The 20624-nt window shown below is 39.7% G+C and overlaps 1 protein-coding gene across 2 annotated transcripts in view; it reads left to right on the top strand.

Annotated features, from left to right (window-relative positions):
- Nucleotides 1-20624, top strand: part of KCNH1 (potassium voltage-gated channel subfamily H member 1) — a 450237-nt gene that overhangs the window by 104295 nt on the left and 325318 nt on the right. Inside the window, exon 6 of one of the 2 annotated variants that reach the window (XM_017853054.1) lies at nucleotides 3278-3670. In XM_017853054.1, the coding sequence (XP_017708543.1) occupies nucleotides 3278-3670 (393 nt within the window). Of the gene's footprint in view, nucleotides 1-3277; nucleotides 3752-20624 lie in introns of both variants that reach the window. The other variant, XM_017853052.1, reaches the window with a different exon arrangement.

The following is a 20624-nucleotide window of genomic DNA, read 5'->3' as shown; positions in this document are numbered from 1 at the left end:
TCTTTGCCCAGTCCAACAACCTGGAGAGTTTCCCGAAAGTTTTATTTTAGTAATTCCATAGTTTGAAGTCTTAGATTTAAATTTTTCACCCAGTTTGACTTGATTTTTGAATATGAGAAGAGATAGGGGTCTAATTTCATTCTTCTGCATATGGATATCCACTTTGCCCAGCACCATTTGTTGAAGAGACTGTCCTTTTCTCAATGTATGTTCTTGGCACCTTTGTTGAAAATGAGTTCATTGTAGATACATGGATTTACTTCTGGGTTCTCTATATGTTTCGTTGGTGTATGTGTCTGTTTTTATGCAACTACCCTGTTGTTTTGGTTACTTTAACTCTGTAGTATAATTTGAAGTCAGGTAATGTGATTCCTCTAGTTTTGTTCTTTTGGCTCAGCATAGCTTTTGCTATTCTGGGTCTTCTGTGATTCCATGTAAATTTTAGGATTAAGTTTTTCTACTTCTGTGAAAAGTGTCATTGGTATTTTAATAGGGATTGCATTGAATCTGTAGATTGCTTTGGGTAATTAGACATTGTAATAATATTCTCCCAATCCACGGAATACTTTTCTATTTTTTGTGTCGTCTTCAATTTCTTGTCTCAGTGTTTTATAGCTTTATTTGTAGAGATTTTTCTTCTCTTTGGTTAAATTTATTTCTAGACACTTAATTTTTTTTGTAGCTATTGATAATGGAATTGCTCCTTTGATTTCATTTTCAGATTGTTTGCTGTTGGTGTGTGGAAATGCTACTGACTTTTGTATGTTGATTTTTGTATCCTGCAACTTCAGTGAATTTGTTTACCAGTTCTAACAGGTTTTGTGTGTGTGTGTGTGTGTGTGTGTGTGTGTGTGTGTAGTCTATGTGTCTCTAAATATATGATTATGTCTGTAAACAGGGACAGTTTGATTTCCTCTGCTTCAATTTGGATGCCCTTTATTTCTTTCTCTTGCCTAATTGTTCTGTCTGGGACTTTCAGTGCTATGTTGAATAACAGTGGTGAAAATGGGCATTCTTGTCTTGTTCCTGATCTTAAAGGGAAGGCTTTCAACTTTTTCCTATTCAGTATGATGTTAGCTGTGGGTTTGTCATGTAAGGTCTTTTTATATATATATATATATTTTATTTCCATAGGTTACTGAGGAACAGGTAAGTGTTTGGTTATATGAATAAGTTCTTTAGTGGTGATTTGTGAGATTTTGGTGCACCCATCACCCAAGCAGTATACAATGAACCCAATTTGTAGTCTTTTATCCCTCACCCCCTTCCTACCCTTTCCTCCTGAGTCCCCAAAGTCTGTTGTGTCATTCTTATGGCTTTGCATCCTCATAGCTTAGCCCCCACTCATGAGTGAGAATATACGATGTTTGGTTTTCCATTTCTGGGTTACTTCACTTACAATCATAGTCTCCAATCTCATGCAGGTTGCTGCGAATGTAAGGCATTTGAGTACCTTTCTTCTATACCTAATTTGTTGAGAGTTTTTTTTTTAAATCATTAAGGGATATTGAATTTTATCAAATGCTTTTTCTGCATCTATTGAGATAATAATTTTTTTCCCCTACTGCTGATGTGATGTAACATGTTTGTTAATTTGCATGTGTTGGGTCATTCTCGCATCTCTGGATAAATTCCAGTTTATTATAGTGTACACCATTTTTTTTTTTGATGTTCTATTGGATTCAGTTTGCTAGTGTGTTGTTGAGGATTTTGTGTGTAGGTTCATCAGGAATATTGGCTTGTAGTTTTCTTTTTTCGATTTGCCCTTGTCTGGTTTTGGTATCAGGGTAATGCTGGCCTCATAGATTGAGTTTGAAAGAATGCCCTCTCCTTCAATTTTTAAAAATAGTTTGAGAATAACTGGTACTAATTCTTCTTTAAAACTTTGGTAACATTCAGCATTGAAGCCATCTGGTCCTGGGCTTTTCTTTGTTGGGAGATTTTTTAAATTACTGATTCAATTAATCATATTTCTTGTTATTAGTCTGTTAGAGTTTTCCATATCTTCCTGTTTCAATCTTGGTAGGTTGTATGTGTCCAGGAATTTATCCATTTCCTCTAGGTTTTCCAATTTGTTGGCATATGATTATTCATAGTAGCTTCTAATGATCCTTTGTATTTGTTTGCTATTTCTTGTAATATTTCCTTTTTCATGTTGAATTTTATTGGGGGTTTCTTTTCTTAGTTAAAGGTTTGGGTTTTTTTAACTTAGGTTTTAGAAACCCAGGTTGTCATTTCATTGCTCTTTTGTATTTTTTTTTTTTTTTTTTTTGAGACGGGGTCTCGCTCTGTCGCCCAAGCTGGAGTGCAGTGGCTGGATCTCAGCTCACTGCAAGCTCCGCCTCCTGGGTTCACGCCATTCTCCTGCCTCAGCCTCCCGAGTAGCTGGGACTACAGGCGCCCGCTCTTTTGTATTTTTTGTCTCAATTTTATTTAATTTAGCTCTTATTTTATATCTTTCCTTCTTCTAATTTTGGATTTGGTTTGTTCTTGCTTTTCTAGTTCCTTGAGGTACGTTGTTAGGTTGTTTATTTAAAATCTTTTAACTTCTTTGATGTAGGGCATTTATTGCTATAAACTTTCCTCTTAGTATTGCTTTTGCTGTATCCCATAGGTTTTTGTTATGTTATGTTTTCATTTGTTTCAAGACACTTTAAAATTTCTTTCTTAATTTCTCTATTGACCCACTGGTCATTCTGGAGCATGTTTAACTTCCATGTATTCATAAAGTTTCCCAAGTTCCACATGTTTCAATTTCTAGTTTGCTTCCACTGTGGTCAAGAAAGATTCTTGATATGAATTTGATTTTTAAAAATTTATTAACACTTGTTTTGTCATCTCACATATAGTCTGTTCTGGAGAATGTTCCATGTGCTGATGAGAAGAATGTGCATTCTGCCGCTGTTGGATGAAATCAGAGCAATTAATATTTATTGAACAAAAAGTTGCTTAATCTTTTTGAGCCCCAGTTTCTAACTTATGGAATAATAATTGGCTAATAGAACAAAGGTGTATTTAGAATTGAGATAATAAATGTGTGTAAAGTGTTTAGTACAACACTTGGCTGACAGCCAAATAGTAGTTTGTAATTGTTTCTTTATGATTATTTCTATTATAATGTTCACTTTCATTCTCCCATATTCGTTTATACCTGTTATTGTACCCAAACGATTTATTCAGAGTGTTGTGACCATTTGTCAATCACAGATGCTGACTGGTTAGATACTTGCAATTAAATCCTAACTTAGTTCTCTCTTGGTCATGTTTTTCTGTACAGGTCCTACAGCTGGGCTCAGACATCCTTCCCCAGTACAAGCAAGAGGCACCAAAGACTCCCCCTCACATCATCTTACATTACTGTGTTTTTAAGACCACGTGGGATTGGATCATCTTGATCTTGACCTTCTATACAGCCATCTTGGTCCCTTATAATGTCTCTTTCAAAACCAGGCAGAACAATGTGGCCTGGCTGGTTGTTGATAGCATCGTGGATGTTATCTTTCTGGTGGACATTGTGCTCAATTTTCATACCACCTTTGTTGGACCAGCAGGGGAGGTGATTTCTGACCCCAAACTTATCCGCATGAACTACCTGAAGACGTGGTTTGTGATTGACCTTCTGTCCTGTTTGCCATATGATGTCATCAACGCTTTTGAGAACGTGGATGAGGTTAGTGCCTTTATGGGTGATCCAGGGAAGATTGGTTTTGCTGATCAGATTCCACCACCACTGGAGGGGAGAGAGAGTCAGGTACATCCCTCAAATCTCAGACCTTGTTGTCATGTCTTTAAAACTTAATTAAATGTGGGTGGTCAACAGAAGAATAAATGGGTGGGAAACAGCATGACTGATGTGTAGAACAGAGGGAGCATGCTTGACAGATACCCTTGCCTGCTGTTCCCATCCTTTGGCGGTTTGGAGGCCCTGCATGACAGTGAATGGGTGTGGAAGAGACCAAAGGCTTACTCCTACTCCACGTGGAATGTAAGCCACTGGTTCAGGAATGGTGGGCCTGCAGCAGCAGGCATGCATGGCCACTGCACTGGCAAGTCTTCTGTTGAGTATATAGTTGCTGAATGTCTACCTATTGGTTATTCTAATTATGCAGACTTTTCTTTTATCTGCTGCTGACTTTTGGCTGCTTCATAGCCAATTAACTCCTGGTAATAGGAATACCATTTTCCTGAAAGTTTGCTTTTCCTTTTTTCTGTTAAATTTTGAGATGAGTTACTTCTTTGCTAAAGTGAGTTTGGAGGCAACCATGTACTGAGGTAGTCAGGCACCAGCTTGTGGTTAAGAGGAGCAGTATTGTTTTTGGATTATACTGCTGTTTCAGTCCATTTTGTGTTGCTATAGAGAAATACCTGAGGCAGGGTAACTTACAAAGAAAAATCAAAATTCTGATGGCTGGAAGATTTAGGACCGGGTCACTCATGGTAGAAGGTGAAGAGGGGAGCCAGCTTGTCCAGAGATCAGGTGGTGAGAGAGGAAGTGAGAGACAGGAAGAGGAGGTGCCAGGCTCTTTGTAACAACCTGCTTTTATGGGAACTAATGGAGTGAGAATCCACTTCCCACCCCACTTCCCCCAGAGAGGACATTAATCTTTTCAAGAGGGATGACCCCCATGACCCAAACACCTCCCATTAGGCCCCATTTCCAACACTGGGGATCAAATTTCAACATGAGGTTTGGAGGAGACAAACATTCAAACTGTAGCAACTGTTTTCAATTGCTGGTCCTGTAGGCAATGGATGAAATTAAAGGAAGCTAAATTCTGTGTAAATGTGTTGGAATTAGGAAAGCTCTAAGTCGTTTTCTGAATGAGTGCCTGGGCCATGTGGTAGCAGGAAGGGCCACTGGACTGATTAAGGTGATTTTCTTTGAAAAAGTGAGGATGTCAAGTCATTGCAAAGAAAAGTGTCAGATTCTTATCTAGTTTGTGTTCTGTGGGAATTGTCCTTCCTTTTCCTTACTCCTAGTTGACATTCCAGATGGATTAAGAAAAGGCAGTTCATTTGGCAAGTCTCCAGCCCTGTTCAGCTGGGCCCTCATTGCTTCAGATTACAGAGACTCCCAAGGTCTCAGTCTGGCTGGGTTGTGTGGGTAATCTAGGAAGCCACCTGGAAACTAAGTTGAGGTGCAAGACACATTTCAGAACTAACGGGCTCATAGGACTCAGGCTTGAGAATATTAAAAGGAACAGCCTGCTCCCTCCCGGGATGTCAAGACCCGGCCAGTGACTCCATGTCTTACTGGTGGTATAATGATGCCTTTGTGCCTTCAGATCAGTACCAGCAGTGGGACAGCAGCCTTTTCTCTGGGAAAACAGAACTGCTACCACTCCTCTTTCCAGTGAGCTTCTCTTTCCAGTGTAGCTCTTGCTACAAAATGCTGCCAATGTAGAGCTGGAAGGAGAGAATTTGGATGCTCAGATGCTCTAGATTCACAACAACCCATGCTTGTATCTGTGTGGTGGGTTTTAAAATACTTTAAAATTCCCAAAGACTAATTCTCTGGGGTGGCTTGTGTGAATTTTGTAGGGGGATGAAATGAGTCAAGACTGATCATTTACAAGAGCAGAATCATACCTAACATGAATGTTGGGGTTCTTAAATGAGAATATTTTTTTTTTTTTTTTTTTTTTTTTTTTTTTTTGAGACAGGAGTCTGCTCGTCACCCCAGGCTGGATATGTATGCAGGGGGGGGGGTGGCCCACGACTCAGCCCACCCACAACCTCCCGTCTCCCCGGGTTCAAGGGCAAATTCGATTCTCCTGCCTCAGCCTCCCGAGTAGCTGGGATTATAGGCACGTGCTACTGCCCAGTTAAGTCTTGTATTTTTAGTAGAGATGGGGTTTCCCCATGTTGGCCAGGCTGGTCTTGAACTCCTGACCTCAAGTGATCCACCCGCCTCGGCCTCCCAAAGTGCTAAGATTACAGGTATGAGCCACCACTCCTGGCCCACAAATGAGAATTTTAGTACATGTTGGGAATATTTTTCTCTGTGAGCACATTTTTAGAAAATTTTTTTCTTAGGAAAATATGAGCATTTTGGCTTAGATAATTCAAATAAATTATGTGAATCTAAAAGAGCTTCTTAAACATATGGGGAAAGTGAAATTTAGCTTTAAAACACACTGGTTTTAAAATAAACCATTTTCTATTTAGAGTAATGGCACTAAAATTTTGCAGATAAATAGAACAGTTTTCCAGCTTCCACAGATTCTTATTAAAAATTGGCAGAACTATAAACACATATGTAAAATGTGTCAGTCACCTGGTAGGTTAACAGAGCAGAGTTCTTCTCCCCTGGGAAGGAGTTCCAAACCAACTGAATATGTTGGGTTGGAACTCCTTTGCCGTTATTTATAAATACCCCAGTAGTGGTTTCTGATTTATAGATTCATGAAATAGATTGGTTAATAGGAAAAATGTCAGTTATCTGTAGCTTTCTCATTGGTAAAGGGCTTAGTATCAAACCTCTTACTATCACCTCTTGGTCATAAATAATAATATAAATATTAAGACATCATTTTGTATTTGGTAATTTCTTTTAAAGCTTTGGCTAACACCTCAAATAATGCCCTTTCATAACAACTCTGGTGGTGTGGAGGGAGGGCAGTGTGAGGAATGGGAAGATTTGGCTTTTAGTTCTCTTGGTATCACCTGTTAAAACAGCTGGGATCCTTGTGCATATCATTTAGGCTTTCTGGATCATGGTTTTCCTATGTATGTCTTGGGGATAATGCTGCTATACCTGCCTTACCGCATAGCTTTTGGGCAGTGGATTATTTGAGTTTCCTGCCAGCTCCAAGAGCTAAAGTCTGGTGAATGCTAAATCTCATCTGCATTAGTCTCACCTCCAGAAGCTTACTGTAAGAACAAGAAGCCTAGCACCCTGACCTCTTTCTTGTAATTGGGTGGGAGGAAAATAAGTTGGGGGCTGGGACCATTTAGCAGGTAATAAGTAGACCCACTTGAGGTCACAGCCTGACAGGACCATGGGGGTCTTATAGTTCAACCTTCTTAATTCACAAGTAAGAAAAAAGACTCAGAGGGGAAATGACTCTCTCAAGATCAAATAACATATCATATAATCACAGTAATAATGAGTTCCCTTCTGACTTCTCTATTCCTAATAGCGTCAGATATTTATAAAATAGGAACAAAACACTTAATGGACAGTTGAGTCAAAACTGACCAGGAAGCTTCTGACATGTGTGGCTCACTCCTTGGCTTGTCTGAGTGTGGTGGAGAAGTTGGACACGGGGTCTGGTTGGGGTAGATGGAGGTGGGCAGCTACATTTTCCCCAAGGCATCTGTGTTGGGGATGACATGAGCAGTTGAAGATGCTTGCCAAGGGACAGACCCAGCACAGTTTCCCAGGCATAGTCCTTTGGTGAAACGACACCAATAAATTAGTGGGAATGAATGGCTGATGTTGGTTAGAGGATGTTGGAGAGCACATGAAAGGCACCCCATCTTCTGAACCTGGATCAGGCTGAGGGAAAACCACCTGGGTTGGAGAATTCTGATTAATGGCTTAGCGGCTTCCTATTTACCACATGCTGTCTTCTCAACTGTGATCTGTTGTGGAGTTACTAATCTAATATTACAGCTCCCTGTGCTCTAGGTTCTTTCTCTGGGGGAGTGTGCAGAGAAACAACTTATTGACTCATTTCTCGTAAAAAGTACGTGTGGAGCTAGCTGAATCATCTTTGGTGTTCTCAAAATTATGCCAGAGGACTTGTGTGCCAGTGGAGACCACCAAAGAAGGACGTGAGCTGTGTTGGCTTTGCCATCTGTGTGTATGTGTGCAGTAGGGGTGGGGAGTCCTTGAAGTGAAAAGATTGGAGCCACCCAAAGCCTGGGTCAAAAAAGAACTGGAGTAAATTGTTAAAGCCTGCAATTATGAATTCAGCCCTGTGGATATAGCCCATCTCCATGATTTAAGCCACACAAGTGATCCCTTTGGCTAAACTGGTTTCACTTATGTAGATGGGCTGTATTTGCGTCATTCTCCAGTCTGTTGGTAATAATCTGTTTCGGAGGCCATTTGAGAATATGTTTGCACATTAGTTAAAATGGTTGGAGGACAAAAGGTCTGGAAACAGAGCAAACTAAAGCTTGGAATGGGTATATCAAAGCAAAAGCTAAATAAGTCTCTTTCAAGTGCTGAGTGGATTGTTGGGCTAGTGTGTTTCATGTGTTAAAGATTGAATTATTACTGACAAAACAGATTCACTCTCCTAAGGAAACTTACTGCTTACTGCTATTGAAGTGTGGAAATGCAAAGGGAAGAATGGGGCTGTTATCTCCCAGGTGACAATGCTGGTGCCCTGGAGCCTGAAGGTGGCCAAGAGCTTTTTTCTATCCCTGGCTCTGTAACCTCAGACAGCAGCACAACCAGCTAGTGCCAGTGATGCAGCTGACACTTGCCAAGAGCTCACATTCATGGGAGATACTCACTTCTAGCAGAACAGGAACAAAATGTGCCAATGAAAAGATGATAGCGTGACAAATTTTCCTTTATCTTGTGATTTCAACTTTCCAAAACACTCACACGGATCACCTTTATCCTAACTCTGTGTGGCAGTGAAGAAACTGCACTGAACTGGGAGGACGGCAAGTTGTTACCCAAGAGGGACTTTGTCACCCAGTTGTGCAACCTTGTGAAAGTAACTTCATCTCCCTCAACTTCCTTTGCCTCACCTGTGTGATGAGCCCATCCCAGCTCTAACCTTCTGTGGCTTGAGAGCAGGTATTATCCTGGTTTTGCAGATGAAAGGGACAGTTTGTCCTTTTGCCTGATGGCAGCTGTTTTGAGGTAGTGAAACCGGACTCTAGTCTTCTGACGCCTGGGCTTGTGCTTTCTCCTGCAAGTCATGCTGTCTCATCAGAGAATCTGGAAGCCGAGGGAATCAAGCTATGCATTTCAGTCCCTGGGGCCCTTTCTCTGAATCATTCCCTGGCATGGCCCCTGCTGTTCCCCTCATTTTCGTGGACCTTTCTCACAGCTGAGGGGTGAGAGGTTTGGGTGGTCAGCCTGTGTGACCCTAACATGAGGTCACTGGTGCAAGTGTGTGGGGATGGATGGTGAGGGTGGAGGTCAGCAGTGACCCCAAGGTCTCATTGCCTATCCTGGGTGAATAGCCTCACCTCTAGGTTCTTCTAGGCTCACTATTCCCTGCTCTTCCAGGCTTTCCTTATCGCTGATGCTGAAAGCAAGTTGGACCAACGTTCATTGCTTATCCTGTTAATTTATCCCTGTCAGTCCTTACCTGTAGTTCTTTTCAGGTAGATGGCTAACATTTCAGTTTTCACACAGGTGACTCCTCTTGCTGTCCAGCTGGAAGCAGGTGGGAAACTGTCAGGTGAAAGTCATGAGATGAACAGGGCTTTTCTTCCCCTTTGATTTCTAACGATACTGTATAGGCAGTCCTTGTGGCTCATAATAGCAATTTGGTTTTTTTAAATTAGTAGACTTTATGTTTTAGAGCTGTTTCAGTTTAAAGAAAAATGCAGTGGTATGTACGGAGACCACCCTCCCCTCCCCTTCTCGCCCACAGTTTCCTATTAACGTTAGCTACGTTCATATAGCATATAGCCTATAGTTAACACGAGAGTTCCTTCTTTGGATTATATATTCTATGGGTTTGGACAAGTGTGTAATGATGCATATCAACCATTACAGTTTCATATAGAGAAGTTTCAGTGCCTTAAACATCCCGTGTTCCACGTATTCATCTCCCTACCCCAATTCCCAGCAACCACTGATCTCTTTATAGTTTTGCATTTTCAGAATGTCATAACATAGGAATCACACAGCATGTAGTCTCTCAGATTGGTTTCTTTCACTTAGCAACATGCATATCGGGTTCATCCATTTCTTTTGTGATAACTTTTAAAATTGCAGAATAATATCCTATTGTATGGATGTACCACGATTTATTTAGCAATAGAAATTAAAAATCATCACTCTATAGCAATGGCAATTTAAATTCTGATCAGCACAAGTCTTGTTCTGGGATTTCCTTCTGCTGTGGGTTTGATTGGAGGGTGGAGAGGAGGTGAGACCCCAGGATGCAGGCTGGCCAGTCTTAGCAGCCTGTGGTAGCACCTGGGTGAAAGCAACATTTCTTACAAGCCATTATGTCCGATAGTAAAATGGACAGAAAAACTAAGTCGTACCATAGTGTCCTCATATTTCATTCTTTTTTCCTTGGCATTTCTGTCTTTTATGTTTGTGCTGAGTATTTCTTCTAACCAATTATTTTGGAAAAAAGAGGACAAAATCAGACACACAGTAGTTTTCACTCCTGTGTCTTGTTAGCGGCAGGAAGTGCTGCGGATGAGTGCGTTTCTCTTTTGATGAGTGTGACTTGCCAGCAGTGACCAGGGGCTGAGTCTGTTTTCAGTGATGTTCCTGATGCTGCCGCTGCCCCCATGCTGGAAACATTGTCTAGAACTTTTCCTTTGATTTATGTTCTCAGTCTTCCTCCTGACTTGCGCTCGCAGTGGGTGAAGGATTGTGGAGCAGACGAGCCTCTTGTTAAAGCAGAGGCTTCACATGGAAGACTGGGCTGTAGGTGCTGTCCCTGCACAGGCACCCGAGTCATGATCCTACCTGGGGTGTGTATGTGTGGGAGCTGGGAAATGGCTAGGGGAGCATTTCTAACAGTAGGAAGTCGATCCCGCATGGCTTCCAGGAAGCAGTGATTGACTGTGAAACTGTGATTCTAGAGTTAAAAAAAATGTAAAACCTAAAAACAAATGACTCTGAGGCAATGCAAGAGTTCAACCATTGTAGAAGATTCCTCATGGCAATTCTTCAAGAATCTAGAACCAGAAATACCATTTGACCCAGCAGTCCCATTACTGGGTATATACCCAAAGGATTATACATCATTCTACTATAAAGACACGTGCACACGTATGTTTATTGCAGCACTGTTCACAATAGTAAAGACTTGGAACCAACCCAAATGCCCATCAATGATAGACTGGATAAAGAAAATGTGGCACATATATACCATGTTGAACAATGAGAACACAGGGAGGGGACCATCACACACCAGGGCCTGTTGGGGGTTGTGGGGGTAGGGGAGGGATAGCATTAGGAGAAATACCTAATGTAGATGATGGGTTGATGGGTGCAGCAAACCACTATGGTACATGTATACCTGTGTAACCTGCATGTTTTGCATGTGTATCCCAGAACTTAAAGTATGATTTTAAAAAAAGAGTTCAGCACTGGGGAGCAGAATAAACTCAGCTGCTATGTCTGACTCCCCTCTGTTGACTCGCCATTCTTCTCTCCCAGGATCCTCTCTGGCCAACCCAAGTTCGGCTTCTCTTTTAGTTCCCCACCAACTTTTCTTGGCTCCTTTTTCAGGTGGGTCCTTCTTCAAAGAAATGTAATTGACTTAGATGACAGGGGATAGGGATACAACTCCCCAAGGAGCCCCTGGTTTAGTAGGGGCTACAGATAATAGACTCGGCAGAGAATGTGAGAGGCGTTCTAGGGGTCAGTTCAAGGTGTTGCAGCCTACAACAGGGAGCACTTAGCCTAGTGAGAGAATCCAGGGAGGCTTCCTGGTGGAGATGAGTAAGTTTAGCCTTGTGAGGAGGAAGTAGGGCGTTTCTGGGAGAGGAAAGAACGTGTGCAAAGGGCTCTGCTATAAGGGATGAGCAAGACATTCGTTGTGCCCAAATCAGAGTTAGCACTGGGGGAGGGAAGAAGGCCAAGTCCAGTGATAAAGAATCCTAGAGTCTTGCCAAGGAGTTTACAGTTTATCATGTGGGCGCAAAGAAACCATCATGGGTGTCCGTTAGGGTGGGATCTCATCTGATTTTTGTTTTTGAAGGTATACCTAGGAAGCAGTGGTGGGAATGAGTTAGGGAAATAACATGTCCCTGCTTTCCCTCCTCCCATATCTTGAAGCTACTGTAATTAGGTTGTCACCTCAACTGGTGTACTGAACTCCATTCCCCCAACTCCTGTTCCTCTGCCCCTCAGTCCTAATGCCTGGCCAAACCCCCACCCAACTTGGGCTCTATTTTCTGCCTCCTCTAGGCTATGTCCTAGTCCCCGAATGTGACCGGAGAATGTGAGTGGAGAACTCCATCACTGTGCAGATTGACTTCAGCTCACCTGGAATTCCCCCTGAATTTCCCCAGGCTATGTTCTCCAACAAGGCAAACCTTCATAGCTTCTCCTCTCTCCTCAGGCTGACAATACCCAGCTCGCACTCTTCCCTGATCCTCTTGCTTCTTATTCACTGACAAAAGAGGAGCGATAAAAAGAGAATTTGGCCTGGCGCAGTGGCTTACGCCTGTAATCCCAGCACTTTGGGAGGCTGAGGAGGGCAGATCACCTGAGGTCACGAGTTTGAGACCAGCATGGCCAACATAGTGAAACTCAGTCTCTACTAAAAATACAAAAATTGACTGGGCATGGTAGCAGGCACCTCTAGTCCCAGCTACTCGGGAGGCTGAGGCAGGAGAATCGCTTGAACCCGGGAGGTGGAGGTTGCAGAGAGCCGAGATTGCGCCACTGCACTCCAGTCTGGGTGACAGAGCGAGACTCCATCTCAAAAAAAAAAAAAAAAAAAAGAACTTACGTGTACTCCCATAGCTAAATCCACTTTGTGGCCTGCACCAACCCCACATACCATGCTTCCTTCCTTCTAGTGGGTCGGTTTTTGTGCTGAATTCATTTCCTCTTGCCCACTCTTCAGTTGTTTCCTTTCTCTTCTGTATGATCAAGGAATATATCCCTTCTTTGTAAAGCTCTCTCCACATACCCCAGCTGCTGCCCCATTTTCCTGCTTCTTTTACTGAAAGACTCCTAGAAAGAGTTCTCTGTTCTTCTTGTTTCTGCTTTTTGTCTTCTCTTTCTTGCACTTATTCTGATCAGGTTTTCATCCTTGTCACTCTATTGAAACTGTAACTGTTCTTGTCAAAGGTGCCAGTGGTGTCCACATAGCCAAATCCAATGGTCAGATCTCAGTTCTCATCTTCTTCTACATGTTGGCAGTGTTAGACCTAGCAGCCTCTCGTCTCACACAGTAAAATCCGCAATGGTTGTGTATCAGGCACTCCATAGTCTGTCCCTTGGCTGCCTTTTACTGTTTCAGGTGCCATGGCCTCTTGCTGGTCTTGGGGTACTTGCTGTTCCCTCATTAGGGGCAGACCCCTAAATGGCCTTTCCTCTCACTTCATCGAGGTGTTTGCTCAACGTTACATGATTAGAGTGGCTTTCCCTGAGAACCGTACTACAAATTTCTATCCTTTTACGTTTTCATAGTACTAATCATAATCTGATATAGGCTTTGTTATAGTTAATCCTTTCAGTAGAATTTTTTGAAACTTTAAAAAATTGAGGTAAAAAATAAAAAAATACATAAAGTTAAGTGTGATAAAATGCATAAAAGTATATGGCTTAGTGAATTTTTACAAACATATACTTGCACATAACCACTACTTAGATCAAAACATCGGATTTCTCCAGCACCCTAGAAGGTTCTCATCTGTTTTATCCTAGACTGCCCTCCACTGAAGTAACCATTATTCTGATTTCTATTGCCATAGATTAGTTTTACCTGTTCTTGAAGTACAGGTAAGTGGAATGATTCAGTGTGTAATCTTTTGTACCTGGCTTCTGTCAGCACAATGGCTGTGAGCATCAACCATATTGAGTGTGTCAGTAGCTTGCTCACTTTTACTGGGGTGTAGTATTAATTGTTTCAGTTGTATAATGCTACATAAGAAACCACCCTAAAACTTAAAACTTAGTGGTTTAATAAAATAAATATATTGTTGCATAACTATTCTGTTGAAATTTGGGCTTGGCTCAGCTGGGCAGTTCTTCTCTTGAGAAATATAGGTACCTCATAATTGGAATTCTACAATATTTGTCCTTTTGTAACTGGTTTATTTCACTTAGCATAATGTCATCAAGGTTTATTCATGTTGTGTCAGAATTTGCTTCCTTTTTAAGGATGAATAATATTTCATTGTGTCTATATACCACATTTTGTTTATCCATTCACCCATCAGTGGATATGAGTTGCTTCTACTTTTGGCGATTATGAATAACGTTGCTATGAACACTGGGGTACAAATATCTCTGTTCAAGTCTCTGCTTTTAATTCTTTTGGGTTATATCTAGAAGTGGAATTGCTGAGTCATGATAATTCTATTTTTAGTTTTTTGAGGAACTACTATACTGTTTTGCATAGCAGCTGCACCATTTTACATTCCCACCAACAGTGCTCAAGGGTTCCCTTTTTTCCACATCCTTGCTAACACTTGTTATTTTCTGTATATAGCCATCTTAATGGATGAGAGTAGCCATCTAATATGTGTAAGGTGGCATTTAGTTTCTTTGTAAACAATAGATTCTGAGAACTTTGAGATCTTTTTTTTTAGTTTTTCTTCTTCCTCATGCATCTAAATGTAGGCCGTGGCACATACTCGGAGGTAGGAAAATGACACTGGAAGTTATAGAAGCCGCTGGAAGAGAAAGTTGCAGCAAAGGAGGAATGATCTGCTGAGGGGCCCTGCAGGACTCATGCATGCTGAGGAAACTTCTGAGCACAACTGGGTTAGGAGAATTGTGGGAGGCTTCCAGAAAAAAGCAAAAACACCTGTTTAGGAAGGTGTTGAAAGAGGGGTGGCACTTTGCTGAGTGGGAAAGGGAGGACCACATGAGGGCAGGAAAGGTTAGGCACAGGCATTGCATATGGGGCTGGGGGAGGAGGGATTTTCTTTGGTTTAATCTTTATTTGTGAAGGAAGACAAATGCTAGTGAAAAATAGCTTGGCCATTTGCTTGTTGTTCATGAAGCTCTTAACCCAGTTAAACTCTAGTGAAAGGGGGAATAGGAGCTCTGTGATCTGGCTCTGATCGAAGAGAACAATGATTGGGAGTCTGTGTCAGAGCCATGCAGACATCTTATGATTTCTTTTTATGTTACCATGCAATGTTTAGCTCTGGAGTCTATAAATGTTAACTTATAAGAAAGAGTGCTTCAGACTTTATGAGAGAAATATCGTGCCTCAGGGATGTGCTTCCAAGTGGAGACAGACTTAGTGTTAGCCTCTGGATAATCTTTACAAAAAAAATTTTTTAATTCCAATTTTCATTTCAGTTGTTCATGTTACTTGTAAAAAAATTTAAAATATAGATGTAGAAATAAAGAAATAAGGATTGCCCATGATTTTATCTTGTTAACATTTTGGCATATATTGTCTGCCTTTTTTTTCCTTCATATATAAAGCATATATATGTTTGTATATTTTATTAAAATGGAATTACACTGTATGTAGTGAGTTTTCTATTTTATTATCTCAACAATAGATTTTCCCTTTTATGACATTAAAAATTCTTTTATAGCAGGAACTTAAATGATTATACAGTAGTTCATCGTATGGATATATCAAGATTTGGCATTTAGGTTACTTCCTTTTTTTAACTTTTTTATCATAATAATGAAACATTATGTCTTTGTAAATAAATTTGTGTCACATTTCTGATTGTTTCTTTTAAAGTGTTTAAAACAGAAATATGCTTTTCAATGAATTCTAACAAAGCAAGCATTTATGTAGCCATCATCCAGGTCAAGAAATAGAATGTAACCAACTCCCCAGACATCCCTCATTGCTCCTAATCACTTCTCCCTTCCTCCTCCCACGGAGCAACCTGATTTCTAATACTAGTGTTTTTATTTTGCTGATTTCTGATCTTCATATAAATTAAATGGGACAATGATTCATTCTTTTATGTTATCTCATTTTGTTCAGTACAGCTTTCGAGAGATTCAGGAATGCTTTTGAGTCCATCAGTAGTTAGTTCATTGTTATTGTTTGTAATCTCTTGTATGAATATACTTCAATTTGTTAATCCAATCTACTGTTGATGTTCATTTAGGTTGTTTTTAAAATGAATATTCATACTCTTAGTACCCTGATTTCTGTTAGACAGAGTGGAATTGCTGGGCTATATGTGTATGTATATTGTTTAGTAAATACTGCCAAACAGCTGTCCAAAGTGGTTGCATTGAGTGCTTTGCACAAAGTGGTTGCAATACATGAGAATTTCCACTGCTTTACTTCCTTGCCAACACTGATGTTTCCAGTTTGCTTAATTCTACCTAATCCAATGAGCTTTTAGTTGTTTCTCATTCTAGTTTTGATATATATTTTTTGAATGACTAAAGAGGTTTAGCATCGTTTCATAAATTTTTGCTGGGAGTTAGCATCTTTGGTTATTCTCTTTTATGAAGTGCTTATGCGGTCTCCTTTTCTACACATAATACATTTTTTATTAAAAAATTGATTTGTAGAAGTTCTTTATATAGCCTGGATATGAACCCTTTATGGGTTATATGTGCTGTAAATATTTTTCCCTTCCTATTTTCTCTTTTTAGGGTGCATTTTGATGAGCAAATGTTATTAATTTAGAACAATCTATCAATTTTTCATTTATGTGCTTTTATGTCTTGTTTAAATTTCATACTCTGAAGTTCAAGATACTTTCCCATATCATTTTCCACTAGTTTTATTGTTTTCCATTCACATTTAGATCTGAAATCCACTTAGACTGATTATTGTGTGTGATATGAAATAGAGACCAAGTTTTATTTTTTCCTCAGATGGATATCCAGTTGACCTAGTATCATTTATTTGAAAATGCCATCCTTTCTTCACTTGTCTTCAATCCAGTCTTTCACTTAATTAGTGTCTTTATAGGCCTGGATCTTTTTCTGGACTCAAATCTCTTTCACTGATTTGTTTGTATATAACTTCATCAGTATCACATTGCGTTAATCAATGCAGTTTTGTAATGAATTTTAACATTTTTATTTCTCCCTTAAATATTTGGAAGAATTCACCAAGTGAGGCAATCTGGGCTTAGAATTTTCCATTTTGGATTTAATTAAATAATCAAAGACCCATTCAAATTGTCTGTTACTTCTGGAGTCAGGTTTTGTAAGCTGAATTTTTCTAGGAATATTTCTATTGTACTTAAAGTTTCAGAGTTATTGGTATACAATTGTTCATAAATAATGTCCCTTTATCTTTTAAGGTCTGTAAGATATGTAGTGATGCTGTTTTCCTTTTTTCATTCCTCATTTTGATTATATTTGCTCATCTTCATTATCTCTTATTCACTTTCTCTTCCCCCTCTACAATCAGTATTACCAATTTACTAACTTTATTATTAAATGTTTCCAAAGAAACAACTTTCATTTTAGAATTTTGGAATTTTTTATCTTTCTGCTAATTTGAACCTCAACATTGTGAAGTGTGTCTGTCTAGTAATAATTTTTCTTTAAAGTCTACTTTGTGTGATATTAATAGAGCAATACCAGTTTTGATTTGTTTTTAGTGTTTACGTGGTATATTTTTCTATCCCTTAACATAAACCTTGCTGTATTCTTGTATTTTAGATATAGCTCTTCTAAGAAGCCTATTTTTTAAACCCACTCTGACACACCTGCCTTTAATTTGAAGGAGTTAATTCATCGCCTTTATTACATTTGATGTGATATCTTAGTTTCCATCTTCTATCTTGCTATTTGCTCTTAGTTGTCTCACCTTTTCTCTTTCTCTCCTCTGCTCTTTTATCTTCTTTTGGGATTGATTATTTGGTATTATTCACCTGTCTATTAACTTTCTATATTATTTTACTACACTTTGGGTGGGCACTCTGAAAAATACAGTTCTATTGTAAATTAGTACTTGTACCCATTCCTAGATACTGCAAGGATTTTAGACTGCTTTAAACTCTTTTACCTTCTTTACTTATATGTTATTATTGTCAAGTATATACATACTATATGTATCTTCATTGTTGTCTTATGCATCGATACTTATATCTATTTCCCCTTTCATTGTTCCTCATCCCTTCAGTCATATTCTACCTTCCATCTGGTATATTTTTCTTTCTGCCTGAAGAACACCCTTTAGCGTCTGTTTAGTCTGCTGGTGACCAATTGTCATATTTTGTTTGTCTGAAAATACCTCTATTTTGTTTCAATTCTTGAAAGATATTTGCACTGGTGTGATTGGATTCATGATTGCTAATTGTTTTCTTTTGGTAATTTGGATATATTTTTCCATAATTCATCAGACTTTTATTATTTCTTTTGAGAATTTAGCTCTTGGTTTAATTGTTGTCCCTCATAATTCTTTTTTTCCTCTGGTGCTTTTAAGATTTATTGTCTTTCTTCCTTTCTCCTCCTCTTCTTCCTTCTCTTTCATCTCTTCTAGTATTTTTATTATGCTGTACCTAGATATGGCCACCGTTTGTCAGACCTTGTAGATAATAGATAAATAATGCGTTGGGAAAGATATTAGGAAACAACAAGGGATAGTGCAGACCTGGGAGCTAGTAACAGCAGAAGCCTGGATCAGGGTTAGAGTTAGGGGATTTATCACCCCGAACGTGAAAGGGAAGGGGAGCTTTCACTAATAGCTAGAAGCAGAGAGATAGTGTGAAGAAAGTTACTTCACAGGAATTTTTATATTGGTCAAGGGATGCAGGCATCCTATGGTGACTTTTTGGAGGCAGCTGGGGAAATAAATACCCTAATCTCATTGTCCTTTCTTCTCCTTCCAAATTTCTTTTAGTTCTCCTCATTGGTGATCTGAGATACCAAGCAAAGGGTAGATTTAGAGGAGCATATGGGGTTTATAGGAATCCTTACATCTGTGGTTCAGGTGTCAGCAAACCTTTTCTGTAAAGGGGCAGATAATTCGTTTAGGCTGTTTGTGTCACATGTGGTCTCTCCTCCTTTCCTCTCCTTTTCTTCTTTCATGACCCTTTAATGACGTACAAAAAAAAAAAAATTCTTAGCTCACAAGTCATACCGAAACAGGCCACTGGCCAAATTTGGCTGACCCCTGGTGTAGTGGGAGGGTTCATTTTTTTTGCTGGGATCAGTTTTGGAGAATTCTCTGCTACTATCTCTTTATAACTTTATCTCCTTATAACTTGACTTTCTCTTTGCTCTGGAATTCCAAGGACATACAGGTTGACTCTTTGCACTCTATCCCCTGTGTCTGTCTTATAATCTCTTGTATTTTTTAACCTTTTCTCTTCCCAAGCTTCATTCTGGATATTTTTTTCTGACTCATCTCCCAGCTTCCTAATACTCTTCAGCTTTGGCTAATTACTTCTAAACTCATCCAATGCATTCTTAATTTTGGTTATTGTATTTTTCAGAGTTAGAATTGTCAAATGGCCTATTTTATAGTTTTAAGTTTTCAGCTAAAATTCCCGATTTTTCCTTTTATCTTGTAACGTATGTTAAGGATAATTATTTTAATGTCTACATTCAATAACTCCATAATTCTGAAGTCTCCGTGGGTTTCATCCTATTGTATTCTATTGTTTCTCTTAGTTTTCCCACAGATTGTTGTATCTCTTCATGTGCTAGTTATTTTGGATTGTGTACTGGACATTCTACATGAAATTTTTTTTTTTTTTATGGAGATGGAGTGTCGCTCTGTCGCCCAGGCTGGAGTGCAGTGGCCGGATCTCGGCTCACTGCAAGCTCCGCCTCCCGGGTTTACGCCATTCTCCTGCCTCAGCCTCCTGAGTTTGGACTACAGGCGCCCGCCACCTCGCCCGGCTAGTTTTTTTGTATTTTTTAGTAGAGACGGGGTTTCACTGTGTTAGCCAGGATGGTCTCGATCTCCTGACCTCGTGATCCGCCCGTCTCGGCCTCCCAAAGTGCTGGGATTACAGGCTTGAGCCACCGTGCCCGGCCCTACATGAAATTTAAAAAAAAAAATGTTTTGGGCCCTAGGATGGTATAGATTTTTTAGAGAGTATTTAAATTTGCTTCTTACAGGTAGCTAAGAATACTAGCAACCAGCCTTCTTTCTGAATACAGTCTTCATTTTTTTTTTTTTAAAAAATTCTATTTTTATTCTTTTTATATTTTTTATTTTATTTATTATTATTGCTATTGTATAATTAATAGCCCTGACCAACCAAAAAAGTCGCAGACCAGATCTGGTTCACAGCTGAATTCTACCAGAGGGTACAGGAGGAGCTGGTTACATTCCTTCTGAAACTATTCCCAATCAATAGAAACAGAGGGAATCCTCCTAACTCATTTTATGAGGCCCAACATCATCACTGATACACAAGCCTGGCAGAGACACAACAAAAAAAGAGAATTTAGACCAAGTATCCCTGATAGAACATTGATGCAAAAATCCTCAATAAAAATACTGGCCAACCGGTTCAGCCGCACATCCAAAACTTATCCACCATGATCAAGTGCCTCAAATCCTGATGCAAGGCTGTTCAACATCTCGACTAAAATCAATAAACGTAATCGCAGCATATAAAGCTACAGAACCGAAGACAAGAGCCACATGATTATCTCAATAGATGCAGAAAAGGCTTTTGAATACAGTTTCAAGGAGTGAGGTGATTTGAAGCTGTGTTTCAAGACTTTTTCTGGTTTACTTTGCTCTAGAGAGTAGCCATTTTATATATTGTAGCCATATGTATGTGTGTGTGTGTGTGTGTATATATATGTATTTTTTTTTTTTTTTTTTGAGACAGCGTCTCTATCCCCCCAGCTGGAGTGCAGTGGCATG

This window comes from Rhinopithecus bieti, unplaced genomic scaffold (assembly GCF_001698545.2).
Source record: "Rhinopithecus bieti isolate Rb0 unplaced genomic scaffold, ASM169854v2 scaffold_35166, whole genome shotgun sequence".
Lineage (NCBI taxonomy): Eukaryota > Metazoa > Chordata > Mammalia > Primates > Cercopithecidae > Rhinopithecus > Rhinopithecus bieti.
The sequence above is the reverse complement of the archived record's forward strand: the minus strand, read 5'-3'. Positions and strand labels throughout refer to the sequence as shown.